General features: G+C 36.8%; 1 protein-coding gene across 3 annotated transcripts in view; it reads right to left on the minus strand.

The window, feature by feature from the left end:
• Positions 1-11,038: 11,038 nt before the first annotated feature.
• Positions 11,039-17,706, minus strand: part of HOOK3 (hook microtubule tethering protein 3) — a 124,824-nt gene continuing 118,156 nt past the window's right edge. For all 3 annotated transcript variants that reach the window (XM_004707566.2, XM_045286646.1, XM_045286647.1), the window contains one exon: positions 11,039-16,367. In XM_004707566.2, coding sequence (XP_004707623.1) covers positions 16,227-16,367 — 141 coding nt within the window. In that variant the 3' untranslated portion in view covers positions 11,039-16,226. The remainder of the gene's footprint in view (positions 16,368-17,706) is intronic.

Genomic DNA, 17,706 nt, shown 5'->3' on the forward strand with positions numbered 1-17,706 from the left:
ATCATATGGCTTACTACTCTGGGAATGACATAATCAAGAGGGTCTGCATTGCATTCATTGTCAAAAAGGATATTTTAGGGTCTATCTTGAAATACAATGCTGCCTTATAGGATTATACCCAAATTCAAGGAAATCTAATCAATACAATTATTATTTGAATTTATGTGCAAGTGATGAAGAAATTGAAGAATTCTATCCATGTCTTCAGTCAGAAAATGATAAAACATGTAATGAAGATGCATTATTAATTATTGGTGATTGGAATGCAAAAATTGGAAACAAAGAAGGAAAAGTAGTTGGAAAATATGACCTTGGTAATAGAAATGAAGTTGGAAACTGCAAGAGAGAATTTTGCAAGATCAACAACTTATTTATAGCAAATAACTTTGTTTAACACAGTGAATATGCATGTGGATTTCTCCAGATGGAATACACAGAAATGAAGTTGAGTACATCTGTAGGAAGAGACCACATCAGAAGTTCAATTACAGAATCTAAAACCAGGCCAGGGTCTGACTGTGTAACAAACCACCAATTGCTCATATGTAAGTTCAGGCTGAAACTGAAGAAAACATAAAACAAGTCCATGAGTGCCAAAATATGACCTTGAGTCTATCCCACCTGAATTTCAAGATTTCAAGAACAGATTAGATACATTGAACAATGTGGCAGTTACATAATCTGTCAGCTTGAGCAAAGGGGTGGAATCTAGCCTGTCATAGCCATCATGCCTCCCTGCGGGTATGGCTTTCTCCTGAAGATTCTGGGAACTCCTGTTTTCTCACTAGAGGCAGGACACGCTCTCTCGCTGCTTTGTCTTCCTGCAGACGAGCCACATGGAGATATACTGATGGAGCCAGAGCCCTAGAGCTGGAGGAGCCACATGGAGACCCTATGCCAGCGCTGAGATGCTTCTACCACCACTGGATCCACAAGACTTTCCACCCACTGGCCTGTGATCTTCCTGCATTTGACATTATCACATGTGCTGCTTGAGTCTGAAGTGGAATTTATAAACTGGTATCAGACATGTAGGCTAATATTAAGACTCATGGACTTGATCTGGACTGGTTTGGGATGTTTTCTCAATATACAATTGCTCGGGAAAAACGAGCTGATATAAAAGGCTCAAGTACAAAGAAAATGCTTTGAAAATGATGATGGCAGCATATGTACAATTGTGCTTGACACAATGGATGACTGTATGGATTGTGATAAGAGATTTAAGAGCCCCCAATAAAAGTATTTAATTAAAAATATATACAATTGCTCTTGATATAAAGTTCTTATACACTTTTGAGTGTCTAGGAATTTGTTTCTCTTGTCAACCCAGACTAACACAAACACTAATGACTGAAGACCTGGTGACTTGTGGGGGGACATCAAGAAAATCGTTCATGAAGAAAGCAGAGGGTGTTGAAAAGACAGGAAAGGAAAAGATCTACGGGTGTCACTGACAATGCTGTACTTCTTTGTTTTTTCTTTCCTGCTTGTAGTTGGTTTTTTTTTCTTTCTTTTTTGGTGTGTGTGTGTGTGTTGTTACTTTGGTTGTTGATTGGCATATGGCTACTATTGATGCAGTTGGTGTTATAGGGTTTTGATTTTGTCACATTATGACTGTCAAAGTAAACCTGAGATGTGCAAACCCCATGGACAAGCATGTGGAGTTTGGACTCCTACTTAACTCTAACCCTAATTCAAGAAGAGGTAGTTCTGATAACATGGCCCTCCTTGATACTCACCTTCATGAAATGATCACTGAAGATAAGGGCGCTAAAGCAAAATGTAGTGAAGAAAGCAGATGGTGCATGGCTACCAATTGGAATAGTGTTTGGGATCTTTAAGGCTTGTTTTCAAACAAGCAGCCATCTAAGTGAGGAGTCAATTAAGTCCACATGGAAGAAGCACACTAACTTGTGTGACCCAAAGATGACAATTACAAAATTCAAATATGGTGAAGGGAAAAGTATCAGAGCTAAAACGATGAACACCCAATTGGTAGGTTATGGAGGACAGTGTGAACCCAAAACCTATCTGCAGAGTATCTAGTCAGACTGAGCCGCTGGCAGATCCCTTCTGGCCACAGGCAAGAGTCTACAACAGCATTATTATGAGGCAGAGACCATTGTAATCTTCATTATTCTGGGTCTAAATCAATACTTGGCTAGTTAACTTTCCTATATACCAGGCCTGAATTTGTTCTGGGTTCAAGTATCTCTTACTTTTCCTGACAGAAATATCTTCACTGGTATTTTGAATGTTGATGGGGGTGGGGTGGGGTGGTGTCTTCCCATTCTTACTCATTATTTGTATTTTGGTCTTCATATTATTATTATTTTATCTTTACCACCTTATTTCGATGTAAGTTTTTATTGTTTCTGCTGGGTGTCCTAGTTCATGAGCACAGGAGGAGTGGATGTATAGTGATAATAACTGATACAAGGGGATGTAGGGGATGTAGGGGTGGAGGGTGGGTGGTAGGGAGGAAAAGGAGATTTCAGGAGTAAACAATGAAGGCAGGAGTGGGGAGGGAGCACTAGAACCAATTGTGATTACACAATTCATTTTAAAGGGGATTTAACCATTGGGAGATGTTGTTCTAAAATCAATGTGGTAATCATTGTACAACTCTCCTTGATAGAATTCAATGAACTATTGAATTGTATGATATGTAAATTATGTGCCGATAAAACTGTTTGGGGAAAAAAACACTTTTACACATTTTAAAAAATAAAGAAAATATCCAAGTGAATTTCAGAAGATACACTGAAAAACTTACACTTGATTGTAGAGTAGCTAAGGCCAACAGAAGAAATCATGACATCAAAGCGCTAAACAGAAAATCAAAGAGCAGCTTGAGAAATATTAGAATGAAATGGACAAAGATCAATTGTTAGAAAATGAAAATGGAAGAATGTGCTCAGCACACTTCAAATGGAAAGAACTCAAGAAAAATTGAAGCCTTAAATTACAATATTGAAAAAAGTTTTTAATTACAATATTGAAATAGTCTATAGGCAAAATATTGAATGATGTAGGAAGCATCAAAAGAAGATGGGAAGAACACAGAGTCACTGTGCCAAAAAGGGGAGAAAGACCGGGCTTTCTATCCCTGTAGAGATCCAATCTTAGAAACCCAGGGGGGCCTACAGGGTCGCTATGAGTTGGCCTGGGCTCAATGGCAGTGAGTTTGGTTTTGGGGTGGTACCAAAGAGAACTAGTCAACATTCCACCGTTTCAGATGGTATCTTATGAGCAAGCACCAGTGGTGCTGAAGGAGGAAGTTCAAGCTGCACCGAAAGCATTAGCCAAAAACAAGGCTCCAGGAATTGACAGAAAACCAATAGAAATGTTTCCACAAGCTGATAAAGAACTGGAAGAACTCACGCATCTATGCCAGGATATCTGGAAGACAGCTACGCGGCCAACTGACTGGAGGAGATCCATATTTGTACCCATGCCAAAGAAAGGTGATGCAACAAATTGTGCAAGTTATAGAACAATATTATTTATATCCCATGCAAGTACAATTTTGCCCAAGATCATCCAACAATGGTTGCAGCCGTACATTTATGGGGAGCTGCCACAGTTTCAGACCAGATACAGAAGAGCATATGGAACATGGGTTATCATTGCTGATGATGTCAGATGGATCTTGGCTGAAAGCAGAGAAAATCAGAAATATATTTACTTGTGTTTTATTGATTACATAAAGGCATTAGACTGTGTGGATCATAACAAACTATATATACCTTGAGAAGACTTGGAATTCCAGACTCCTTCAGAATGCTCATGAGGAAGTTGTACATGGATCAAGAGGAGATTGTGTGAACAGAACAAGACAAAAATGCATGGTTAAAAACAGGAAAGTTGTGCATGACGGTTGCATCCTTTCACCATAATTATTCCATCTATATGCTGAGCAAATAATTAGCGAACCTGGATTATATGAAGAACAATGGGGCATCAAGATTAGAGGAAGGCTTATTAACAACCTGCAATATGCAGATGACATAACCTTGATTGTTGCAAGTGAAGATTTGAAGCACTTGTTGATGAAAGGATTGCAGCCTTCAGTATGGATTACAACTCATAAAGAAAACCCAAATCCTCACAACTGGACTAATAAATATTTTCTCCATGATAAATGGAGAAAAGCTTAAAGTTGTCAAGGATTTCATCTTGCTTTGATCCACAACCAATGCTCATGGAAGCAGCAGTCAAGAGATTAAATGAAACATTGCATTAGGTAAATTTGCTGCACAAGACCTCTTTAAAGTGTTGGAAAGCAATGGGTTTTCTTTGAGGACAAAATTGTGCCTGACCCACAGGGTATTTTCAATCGCCTAATATGCATGTGAAACTTGGGCAGTGAATAAGGAAGACCAAAGAAAAATCAATGCATTTGAATGATGGTGCTGGAGAAGAATCTTGAAAATACCATGACTGCCAAAAGATCAAACAAATCTGTCATGACATACTGGTAAGCTACAAATACATGAAGAAAGCTTGTAACTATTAGCCATTAGAGAGCTGCAAATCAAAACAATGATAGCTGACCCGTTTTGATGGCAAAGGTTAAAAAAAAAACAACCAAAAGGCAAAGATTGTAAGACTTGGTATACTTTGGACACATCGGCAAGAGAGATTGGCCCCTGGAGAAGGACACCATGCATGGTGGAGGGTCAGAGAAAACGAGAAAAGCCCTCATCAAGATGGAGTGACACAGTGGCTGCAACAATGGGCTTAAACACACTAACAACTGTGAGGATGGGGCATGACCAGTGTTCTGTCTGTTGTACTTGTGGTCAGTGAGTCGGAACAAACTCGATGGCCCCTGACAACATCGTGACAGGAAGATAGTGACTACCCAAATAACAATAACTTTGGATTGTGAAACTACGTTGCCAAAGAATGCAAATCGGGCATCATTGGTCCTTGCTGTGCTTCATTCAGGTCTTGAGTAAAACTGATCATGTCAATTTAAGTCTAAATGAAGGTCATACTTGAACGTTTATTCCTAAGAACATTGGACAACTAGCTCACAGATGTTAAGTACTCACCTAAATCCATACAAAATCCATCATACCTGAAGCCATCAAGTTGGTTCTGACTCATAGCAACCTTACACGACAGGGTAGAACTGCCTTGTGGGTTTCCAAGACTGGAACTCCTTCTAGAATTGTCTATCACCATGCATCCATTAGCATTTGGCATAGTGCCTTATCAATTTAAAGATCATGCCAATGATTTATTACAAATCAAGAATATTCTTTTTTTTCATAGACCCATGATAAACTTGGAAGCCCCATCTTTCTCCCGAGGTATCTTTCCAGTGGTTTCAACCCACTGCCCTTTTGGTAAGCAGACCACCCGTAACCCATGCCACCAGATCAGTAAAAACGTGGAATCTAAACCCTGAACGCCCATTTTGCAGAAGGCTGTGGGTGACAGTGGAAGCCCAAAATCCACTTGAAAGGTTCCCATATGGATCAATCCCCCATAAATCCCCTCTGATTACAGTTGAGGGATGTGACTAGCTTTGCAATCAGAGCATTTTAAAGTCAATTGCAAGATGTTATACTTTATCACTTGATCTCCCATTTGACCCATTTTGAAGCTTGTTATGAATATCTTCTGCTTTTTTTTCTATTGGAGTTTTTTTTTTTCCTGTTTTGCCTAGTCTTTGTTGATTTTTGTTTGTTTATTGTATGTGTTTTGTATAATTCTTCTGTATAAGAAATCCAGGATAGGAAAATCTATAGAGACAGCAACTGGATTAATAGTCACTTAGGGAAATGGCTAGGGAGTCCTGGAGGAAATGGGGAGCCAACAACAATGAAGACAAAAGGAAACAACGAGATGAGAAGAAAATGTTCTGAAACTGATTGTGGTCATGGCTGTCCAACTCTTAGTATGATTAAATTGTATGATAACATATAAAAGTGTATACCAATAAAATTATTTTTAAAAGGTTGGAATTAATAAAAAAGCTGAAATTTTATACAATTCTTTATTTACAACTTGTTTAACAACTGTACACTTTTTGCAGTCCTGAAAACATTTTAGTACTTGAATGGGAAAATATAGTTTGACCAAACCTTAACTTTATTCTTCATATACATATACATATATTATATGCATATATATAAACACATACATATAATACCACAGGTTTGCAGTCGTAAAATTAAAATGAGTAACTGATGCCAAAAGGAAATACAATATGACATTTCAAAAAATTAAAATTCTAACTTCTGGTGGTTGCTTTGATTTTATGCTTTTGTGATTTTAGTATAATTTTTTTTAATTTTAGTACAATTTTTTACTGAGGCGTCCTCACAAGTCATTCACCTTAGATCAATCCACCATTCTCAATAAATCGCAAATGGCAGGTAAATTCAGCACAGGTGGAAAAATGCTTGGATTCCATTTTGTGTATCATGTTGCTAAATCTGTGTTGATTCTGTTTTAGAAATGAAAAATTTTGATGTGAACACTTGAAAATTATAATTACAAAGAATGAAATAATGAAAGTGTAAATAGTCAACCATAAATAACAACAGACGTAGCAATATCCTTCTTTTTTTTGCTAAGGCTCAACTGCAAGGTGGGTAACTACAATGTCAAATACTAACCTAACAACAATTCACAGAACGGTCTGTAATACTTAAGACATGAGTATAAGGCTTTAGAGCTGGTGCTGTAATCACCACAGCGCCAGCCCCTATGTCATAAGGTGTTTTCCAGCTCACCTGAAAAGTTTTAAAACTATTGGGAGGGGGGCGGGGAGCCTCTTCCTAATCTCAAATTTTTTATTAGTCAACATTAGGTAAATTACCAAATTAGAAGATATGTTTCCATTTTACCATTTCATCATACAACCAAAAGTTGGGTCTTACACATGGTGGGCAATTGTCAAAACATGCAAACTGCAAAACAAGATAAACATAGAAAGTTTCCTTCTGAGTACACAGCATCCTGAATTACACACGCATTGTAAACAGCAAAATTAGTGACAGCAATGGCATTTTAGTGCATTTGAATACTACATAACTAAAGCTACTACAAAATGAGACTACTATTAAAAGGCCCCAAATCATTGATTGACATTTGTATAGTCATTTTCTGCATTTATACTAAAATGCTATTACTTCAAGCATACCGAACATTTCTCTTAAGTAATATATATCCCTGTAGAACATATACTGAATTAGGCCACCAAGGAAAATAGCAAAAACTAAATCTCAGCACTTACTAACCTACACTTGAATCATAAGAATGTCAACATACTTGCTTGGAATTTGACTGTACTGGATCAAGTCAGTTGCTTGGCTAAATGAATTTAAAAAGGAAAGGATCACCATTTCTAATAGTTCTAACTAAGCACCAAGCTGACTCAATAGAATGATGGTCAGTTCCTTATTTTCATTAAAAAAATTAGATAACATCAGTAAAGATCCTTTTAGCTATATTAAGTAACAGGCTAAGTAAATGAATATATATTAGAAATGTTTTTATTAATTGGAGCAGTAAATATTACTGGCATTGGAATAGCATATGTTTACTGCATACATGAAACTTAATTTGATTCATAATCCAAGTTAATGAAAAAAGAAAGCTTCCAAAATAACAAAATTATTTGGATCTGGGTGTAGAGATAATCAAATGTGAATAGAAGATAATCAAATGTGACTTCAGAGAGAAATGTTACAAGAACAGAAGCAAAACAAATTGTTGGCAATTTTCATTAGATTTATATAGACTTAAATGTAACCTAAGAATAGCATATAACGAAACTTAGCCATTTCTATTTGAAAATAAGTTAGGCATTCGTTAGTTCCTGCTTGATGCTAGACAGCTAAATAGTCTTAACTAAAAAATAAGAGCCATTAAAAACCTGAAGACACCAACATTTATGAAATGATTTAAATGCATTACTTGAAAAATAAAGTGCTGAGAGTCTGTTTAAAAAGACATTTTGGAAATTAGTTTAAAATTCAAAAACTCACTGCCATTGAGTCAATTCTGAATCATAGCGACCCTGTAAGACAGAGTAGAAAGCCTTGTCCTTTTCTTGAGGAGGATCTGGTGGCTCTGAACTGCTGACTTTGGGGTAGCAGTCCGATGTGTAACCACTACGCCACCAGGGATCCTGGCTTAAAACACCTGGGTTTGGTTTTTTCCCCCCGAGATCTTTAAAAAGGGTTATCAGAATTTCTCTAAGAAAAATAGCCTTCTTTAACTGTGGTGGTAGAAATCTAAGAATTGTAAGTTTATTGACTACCTTTGTTTTTTCTATTTGGGCATAACAGCACTGTCCAATAGCATTTTCTCAAAGGTGGAAATGCTCTCGGTCTGTACTGCCCAACAGGGCACCTGCTACTCACATATTGGATGCTGGACATGAGGGTAGGGAGACAGAGAACAGAATTTTCAGTTTGACTGAATGTTAATTAAATTTCTATTGCCATATGTAGATGGCAGCTACTGGACTGGATACAGTCTGGCGTGTACTCTGGTCTAGAACGAAAGCTGGAAGAAGACTGGGAGTCCCTGGGTAGTACAATTGGTTCACACATTCATTCAACCGGTACCTGAAAGACTGGGGCCATGAGTCTAGCCCAGGCTCCCCGGAAGAAAGTCTTGGTGACCTATTTCCAAAAAAAATCAGAAATTGAAAACCTTACGGACTATAGTTCTATTCCAAAACTGACGCAGGGCTGCCATGAGTTAGAGTCAATGTGATGACAATTGGAAATGGAAGAGTAAGACTCAGAAGTGGTCACAACCAAAAGCATAAACCCAGGAGCTTTTCATTTCACCCACATTCAAAAACTAGTGAAAGATATCTAAGACATGCTGTTTGTCCTTCAGTGTGAGTCTGTGTGTCCACGTAGGTGCATGAGTTATTTTATTTATCTATTTTACTTTGGGAGGATGAAACAGCTCTACTGTTTGAAAGGTCAGTTTAAACCTCTCTATTTCAGAATTGCCCTCTTCTAAGTGACCTGTAGACCAGCAGTTAATACATTTTTCACATTATAAAGCCCTTTTTTTCATCTAAAGTCCAAACAAACCGCCAAGAAAATGTTCTTGTAAGCAAATTTCTCTATTCTTTGGCAGTAATCATGTGTCACCATTTATGTAACAAATACTTCAGTCCTTTTTGACTATGATTTGAAATATAGTTTTCAAGACTGTCAATCTTTATGGGAACAGATATGGGTTTGAACCACTAACTTTTCAGTTAGTAACCATCTCCTAACCCCAGAGGCACCAGTGCTCCTTTGTATGTGTGTTTTAAAATTCAAGTTGCAAAATGGAAGAATCCTGATGGCTAAGAACATCCCTCATTAGAACAAGCTGAAAACTTGGCTATGTGAACTTAAAAAAAAGTTCTGTTTACAAAGCACATCTGCTGTAGAGCTAAAACGATTTTTAAAGAATCCTGGCGGGGGAGGGGGGCAGAGGAAGGAGGGGGAGGGGGGGTAAAAGGAAAATGAGCTGATTCCAGGAACCCAAGAGGCAAGTGAATTTTGGGAATGATGAGGGCAACAAATGTATAGATGTGCTTTACACTATTGATCTATGTATTGTGATGAATTTTATGAGCCCCAATAAATTGATTTAAAAAAAAAAAGAATCCTGGCATCTCTAGTGTCTGCTTTTCCATCGCTGGTCCCTAACCACTTTCCAGATTCTCTGGCTACACAGCTCCTGGAGCTTGGCTTTCAGGTAAGGACAATGATAAAGAAGTGGTTAACATTAGGAACAGTCTCTCAGTTTCTATTAGGACACAGGCAAAGCACAAGTAAGAACTTCTGACCAACCACAGACAATTTAGTTCTTATTTAGAAAACTTAGAAAACAAAAGGTTTCAAGGAGGTATGGATTTGACAAGTGCTAGCTTTCATGAAGTTTATCTTACAAAAGATTTTTAATAATGTGACATCAAAAACAACAACAAATATCAATGCTCTAAAGCCGTAACTCAGTTTCAAATAGATTTCTAGATTTAGAACTTTTGATTTCTGACAGAAAACTCAATGCCCATTCATTTGAGCAACTTTAAAATTTTTTTTTGTGAGTACCCTAAAATAAAGAATGGAATCCCAGTGGAAAAGATATTACGAGGAAATGGCACAGAAAGGTAGGGGGTTAGGGAGGGGATAATGATTTCATATTAATAAGTGCTTTGAATCTTGCAGAAGAGTATAAATAATACATAGATGATTAGAACAGTAAATACTATTGATATTTATCTCAGTGACATACACATAAAAAACTACAGAGTGTATATAATGTACTCACTGCCCGTAGGTTGATAAACATTTCAGAATAAACACATAAATGCCCTTTATTTTACAACATAATTGCTATATTATTTTCCTTCATCAATTTAGAGATTTCCAAAGTGTTAAGGCCTGCTTAGAACTCTCTCATACACAAAAGCCTCAGTATACCTTGACAGTTCTCTTTCTCAGTGTGAGCTTGTGTGTCTCATGTTTAGCTTCTCCTTCAAGCTCTGAGAAACCCCACCACCACCACCAAACTAAACTCACTGCCATCAGGTGGATCCAACCCATAGTGACCCTACAGGGCACAGAACTGCCCCTTTGGGTTTCTGAGACTATGCATATTATGTACCCTGGAGGTTGGCAGCCCAATGCATAACCTATTCTGCTACCTGGGCTCCTTGAAGCTCCTAAGGAGACATCATTCAAGATACATTTACCTTTCCTGTTCACAACACTTTGTGTGGGCCTATTCAGTGACATCGAAGTTGAGCCTATCATTTGTAAACTAGAAGTAGCAGACCAAGTTACTGTTAGAAAGTTGAATGTGATTTTCAGACACCACCAATTTTTTTTCTACCTAAATCATCAGATCCTTCATGACCTAAAATTGCTGTTTTAGATTTGGTAGTTGACATTCTCAAAATGAAAACAGTTGCTTTCCCCTCCACTAATAAACATATGCAGTTGATACCATGTGCCAAACTACCTACTAAAAGAAAGAACTATTAGAAAATAAATTATGCTCTTGTCTATTCGTTTTTATTAACTGACCGGGCAGTAAAGACAGAAACTTTTATTACATAAACTAGCATAAATGTTATATCACGGTTAGGTACATTTAAGACAATGTGAGGTTTAACTGTATAATCTTTCCACCTGTTCATAATTAGGCCATTTTTTTGACTTGATTAGCCAATCTATTTTCCAGGAATGGATTTCCCTTAACAACTGTTTGTTCCTTCCATTGATGTCTAGTCTTGCTTGACGGCATAAAAATCTAATCTTATAGAATGCTGTTGGAAAATACAGTAACACAGAAAAACATGAAGAGACATCATGTAATTCTTGAAGGTACTTCTTAGGAAACATTGAGGGGCCCTCCACAGCAACCATTTTTAGAGATTGTTCATGTGTCAAGACAACCGTAAACATAAATTTTACAGTTTTTATATTCATAAAACTACATGTGACTTAGACTGACAAAACCAAAAGCAACTCCAAAGCCAGTCGATTCTGGCACACTGCCACCCTGTGGAACAGAGTGGAACCGTTCCATTTGGAAGTCTAATGCCTCAACTTTCTCCCACAAAGTGGCTAGTGGGTTTGAACTAGTGGCCTTTTGGTTAACAGTCCAATGGTAGGCCACCAGGGTTCTGCAGATTGATAAAAGGCTTTTTAAAAGAACAACAAAAGGAATCAGGAATATACTTGCAAGAACAAGAGTTAAATTATTTTTTAAAAATGGATGCCATCACATTTATACTGGTAGACATTATCTGTGACGTTAGTATATTATTTTTACAGGCTTCTCAAATACTGTTCAGTTTTAAACTTTTGAACATTTTTTGGTGCTGAAATTGCATAAATCATGTTCAAATTTTCCAAAAAAATGGAACGTATACCAATTATTTAAATATGCTTTATAGAAAGTAAAAAAGATACAATGAGAATACCCTTCCTTATATATAATATTTAAATCACTATAATGATAATGAATAAGCTATTTTAGATCTTTTAAATGTAATGAAATTGGGCTTAACAATTTAAAAAGTCAGCTACCACTTGACAGTTGGGACTAAAAGACAAGAGAAGAGATACTTCTTTTTTTTAATTTAAAAAATTAAAAATAAACTTGCTAAAATAATTTTCAAAGATTCTGTTATCCCATTTTCTCTTGCTCAGTACATTCTTTGTCTTATCCATTGGCTTCACTGTTAAGCAGTGCTACGTCAGTTCAATACCCGTTTCCAGGCAAAGAGCCTCTTGCTAGTGTAAGGATGAAAAGTGGGAGAAAAAAAAAAAAGTTCCTCCAACGTTCACTGACTACACATAAAAAGTGTTTTGCCTTAATGTCCTTCGCAAAAAGCAAGATGCCAAGCACTTTGCTGTCCCCTTAGGATCAAACATATTCACATCTACATGGCCGTCAATCAGCTGGGTCACTGCTAGCTCTTGGTCATGGACATCTTCCAAATGGAGAGAACGAGACATCCTTAGACTCTAAATGTGAGTGTGGGGCATTAGATGCCGAACACTAGGAGAATGGACTTGTTTTAAGATAATTTTTATATCAAAATAAAAATTTTCCAAAATATTTTTTCAAGTTTTTATGTGGTGTTATCATAAACTGAGATGGATGCTTGTCTTAGATAATTGATACTTTATACTGTTATTTAGTTACTAAGAGAAAGCATTACTGAGAAGAAATACAAATAAAGTAGCTCATAAATAAAATGTGCTTTTTCTTCAAGTGAATACAGCTTTCATTATCACTGACCACTGCTGTGTTTTCACTGTGGGTTTTCGTTCATTTGTAAGCACTAATGAAATACATAGATTGATATTTCCGACTGGCTAACATGAGCTTAATTTTGTACTAGAGAATTTGGATCCTATAAATAAAACAATAAAATCTCAACAAAACAACAGCCTACAATACTATCCTTGTAACCTAATCATCCCATTAAGCTAAGTTTACTAAACTGGGGATATCTAATAGAATTCTATCTTGATTAATTTTGGAACATAGGTTCTTTATTTAGGGACTCCTTTTTCTTGGTTATTATCAAGCAATTAGACAAATAGTAAAAAGATATGATCAAGATTTTCCAAGTTCTATGGAAATATGTATGAATGCATTATTTATTCTCCTTTCTGATGTGGCAATGACTACATTTAGTTTATTTATCTCTTGGCCATACATTACAAACTTCGTGGATACACACTGAGGAACATAAACACTATGTGTGAATATTCTTTAGTCATTCACTTTGTATCTTCAGACCCTGGTTAGAATGCAAACAACTAGTGCGTTTTGTGTAATGATTTGTACACTGTAGTAATGGGTTCACCCTAACCTAAGGCAGCAACACGGTACTCATTCCATTGCTGATGCCAAGACCAGTTCCACTGGGCCAGCAAACTACGGCTTTACATATACCAGGGGGCTCAAAATAGTTATAGGAAAATTGGATAATTTCGTGAGTTTTTTGAAGCCCTTCCCCCTGTATGAGTTTATGAAAATATAGCATGGCATAGTTCACGTCCCTCTCCCCACCAAAGCTATAATGTCCTCAAATTTCCACATAGTCCATACAGGCAGGAGCAAACCTCCTGAGAAATTAAGAGTCATTATTGGACCCTAGTTCCAAAGTATGATGAAGCAACTGGCTATTAACCAAAAAGTCAGTGGTTTGAACCCATCAACCGCTCTGTAGAAGACAAGATTACAGCCTAGTGGGGAGTTAAGTTCTAATTTGTCTTCAGGGGTTACTATGACTTGAGGGCACACAACAATTATTGAAGAAATGGAAATATCATCTATCCTGTCCAAACTGCCACTATTACAGTTAAGTTATATTCTTGGATTTCTACACAAAAAGTATACTCAGATTTTTTCCCCCACAAAAGTCTTTTTTGTTTAAACATTACAGAATTTTGAGAAATACCATTTCTTCTTTGGAACGACATATTAACAGTAAGGGAGAGTGAAAGTTATAAATGAAAACACCCAAATAATGGCATGCAACCAATGCTGAAGAAAAATAAAAAATGAAATCTCATTCTCAAAGCTTGGTAATTTTCCCCCTCATTAAGAGAAACAGATGTGGGTAGGTGTGTGGGTAGTAGGAGACCAGGCCGGGGGCAATAAATAGAAGTAAAGTTAAAACCTCCAATTTTATGGAATATAAGCCATTTAACAAATGGTCTTAGTCTTTTATTTTCATCTATCTTATTTGGATAATTTCTTAATTTTAATTTGAACAACGCTAGTGTTCGAGAGATTATTTGCTGTAACATAGTCCAATTTAGGGGTTATCTGTGAGATGAGGGCATAAGAACCACCTGAAGTGGCTGTGTACGTTCTGTCGATTAGGTCTCGGGGGCCTCTGGAGCTCCCACAACGCATGCTCACCTGTGGCTCTCTCCATTACTAACACTCGCTGCATTATGGTCTTATCAAGCCAGGAGTGTTCATATTACACTCAGACTTCTATACTTAATGTAAAAAAAAATCAGCACAGTGCATGGAGTTATTTCTATGTATATTCTAATACCTTCTTCAAGTCGTTTTTGAGGAAAAATGAAAGCACTACAGATATTTAGGTCAACTCTTAATAAAAACAAAAATTCCAAATAAAATAATTAGATACAGTTTTTGAAAATTCTTAATTACATTTGCTTGGTTGAACATTACTTAGTTGTAATTAATATATAGAACTAAATAAAATCTAAACTTCCAAATAACAAGTGCATGAAATAAAATCCTCTTACTAGGTGACCTAGTTTAAAAAAGAAAACAACAAAATTCAACCTAATTATGGGAATTTTTTCCTTTCATAAAACAGGCTAAGAAAATGATTGGAGGAGAACTTAATATAATTTGGGATTGAATACTTAGTCATATGAAAAATTTGACAGAAGGCATTTTCAAATTAATATTTTGCATTTATATAGCACCTTACATATTCAAAATGCTTCACAATCATTGACAGCCATTCATCTATGTGTGTGTGTTACAATGTGTCAATCTGTCAACAAATATAAGCACTTTTGAGGCAATGAGATTACCCAAGAGAAGCTGTTCAATAACAAATTTAAGGACTAATTATGAAAAAAATGTAAAAGAGATCTGTCATAAGACTTCAAATACAAGAAGTCTCTTATTTATCTTAATGACTGATATTAAGATGTTAAAGATTAGAAATTGTTTAGAAATTAAATGGTTTGTATTAAATAAGTAAAGCAAATGAGACACAAGGCTATAAGGAAACTAACTGCCCAAATGGCAAGGCTACCTATTTATTACTTGTAATATATGAAAAATAAGACTGTTGGATGTGGAGGAAAAAGAAATTATAAATGTCAGACAACATTGCTAGAATTTGAATCCAAGCTCCTAAGTGATATTCAAAAGCAAAAAAAATAATAGCAATATTAATTAATGCACTGTCTGATTTTTTTCCTAAAATTTCCCCCAACTAATCTCATCAATGCATTAACTTCTGCCAGCAAACAAAATAGCAGGAAATAATGAAATCACATGAATATATGTTTTAAAAAAGTCTTTAAATCTTTGGACAAATTTAATTTCCTATAAAACCATGTGACAACTCACTTTTACCCTCTAAACAGGTGCCGTAGGTACGATGTGTGCGCACCTCTGCCAACGTATTTACGTCTTTGCAAAAAGTGCACTTGCCAACCACTGTATACAGTAAGTATGCCAGTTACTTGAAGGGCATTTGGAAAACAACTGAAAACACAGATTAATACATCATAAAAAGATTAATTCCCTTTAAACAAAGACATTCTTATAAAGCATGGGAACACCGAGGCACAATAAACAATATAAATTGTATATCAATTATTGGCAGAAAATGTAATTCATTACAAAGCCTACATCATTGGGGAAGAGGACATTTTCATACAAAGTAAAGTATTACACTATCATACAACACGTTTAATTGGGCATTTAAAATTTTTGGCACATTAAAAGGAACTGAAAGGACTACAAGTAAAGGAAAAAGAAACTAAAATATTAACGATACAGGAAGAGGAAAAGTCCTCAACGAGGAACAAGTGAGTATTAACATAGAGAATGGAGACGAAAAGTGAGTGGGCTGGATTTCCTGAAATGTCGTGATATGGAACAGAAGTATGCTTGGACGTGGGTGGCTTTTTATTTCTACGGGCAAGACTTCTCTACCTTGCAGTGGCTGGTTGCACATGGCCAGGGTAAGATCTTCTTGTGCTGGTTGCCTGTCTTTGCCTAGCCAGAAACGACTGCCCTGACCCTGTAGTAGTCAGTCTGTCTTCAGCTGCTTTCTTATGCAGAGTCATTCCCTGCAATAGAGCAAAGAAGACGCATCAATCACAAAACAGCCAAACACACTCTCACGAAAGAGAAGTTCATCATGCAGAATTTGTTACGCTGCTCCATCACATACAATTAGGAATATTAATTCTTCCTCTTATAGATTAAGGCCCTATCTTGCAGAGGCATTTAGTCAGCAATCAGGTTGCAGATCTTTCTTTGAAAAATTAAGGGTAAATTTTCACAATTTATAATAGCCGAAACAATAGATAATGAAGACAGATTTTGGGGAGGGGGTAACATATTAGTCAAACTCAATCATACTTCCCTTCCAAATCAATGTGCTTTTCCAAGAGAAAAAAGTGCAGCTGATTAGCAGGAGTTGATTCACATGGGGCTTTGGAAATCATAGGGTTTATTTGAAAAGAAAATCACAAACGCACGTGTTGTGTCTTCAAGCGGAAAGCCACACTCCATATAATACCTACCCCACGCTGCTTGTCTTCACTTCGGGCAGACCTGTACTCGCAAACAAATTAAGGGAGTTCCGGAAGGCCCACAAACTGAGGGCCCAACAGACGCAGGGCGCCTTTCCTGAAGACTGGAGAAAGGTCAAGTGAAGGCCTAGGAGGGGGAGGAGCCGCTGGGCCAAGAGTACTCAAGGCATCCTCTGACCGTAGAGGACTATTAGTGAAGACAATAATTAAAAATAGTAAATAAAAGGCAAGTCTGTGTGTAGGTCATGAAGAAAGTAGGTTCCCTGGTCATTTAATAAGGCAGGGAATAACCCTGGGCAAAGAAACATTAAAACCCAGCAACCACTATTTAATTTCACTAACAAATGGACACAAGGCATTTAATGGGAAGGAGGAGAAGTTAGAAACAGAAACGCAATCGATGAAACCATTAAAACAAAACAAAACCCAACAGGTATACAAAAGGAAGACAGTCATGGAGGTCAGGCCAAATTTCACAGAAAGTGACACAGCTCGCAAGCAAAGCACTGTCTAACGCACAGTACATACGGCACTAAAAGAGAAATCTCCCTACACTAGCCAGTTTCTGTGAAAAGAAAAACACAAACACAAACATGGCTTTGTATTTTAGATATAATTTCAGCCCACCAAATGATCTAAATCAGTGGTTCTCAACCTTCTTAATGCCGGGACCCTTTCATACAGTTCCTCATGTGGTGGCGACTCCAACCATAAAATTATTTTTGTTGCTACTTCATAACTGTCATTTTGCTACTGTTATGAATTGAGCAACCCCTGTGAAAGGGTCGTTCAACCGCCAAAGGGGTCACGACCCACAGGTTGAGAACTGCTGATCTAAATGATCTAACTATAGAATATCCCTCCATTTTCC

This window comes from Echinops telfairi, unplaced genomic scaffold (assembly GCF_000313985.2).
Source record: "Echinops telfairi isolate 266 unplaced genomic scaffold, ASM31398v2 ScPeMD7_9;HRSCAF=40, whole genome shotgun sequence".
NCBI classification, from domain to species: domain Eukaryota; kingdom Metazoa; phylum Chordata; class Mammalia; order Afrosoricida; family Tenrecidae; genus Echinops; species Echinops telfairi.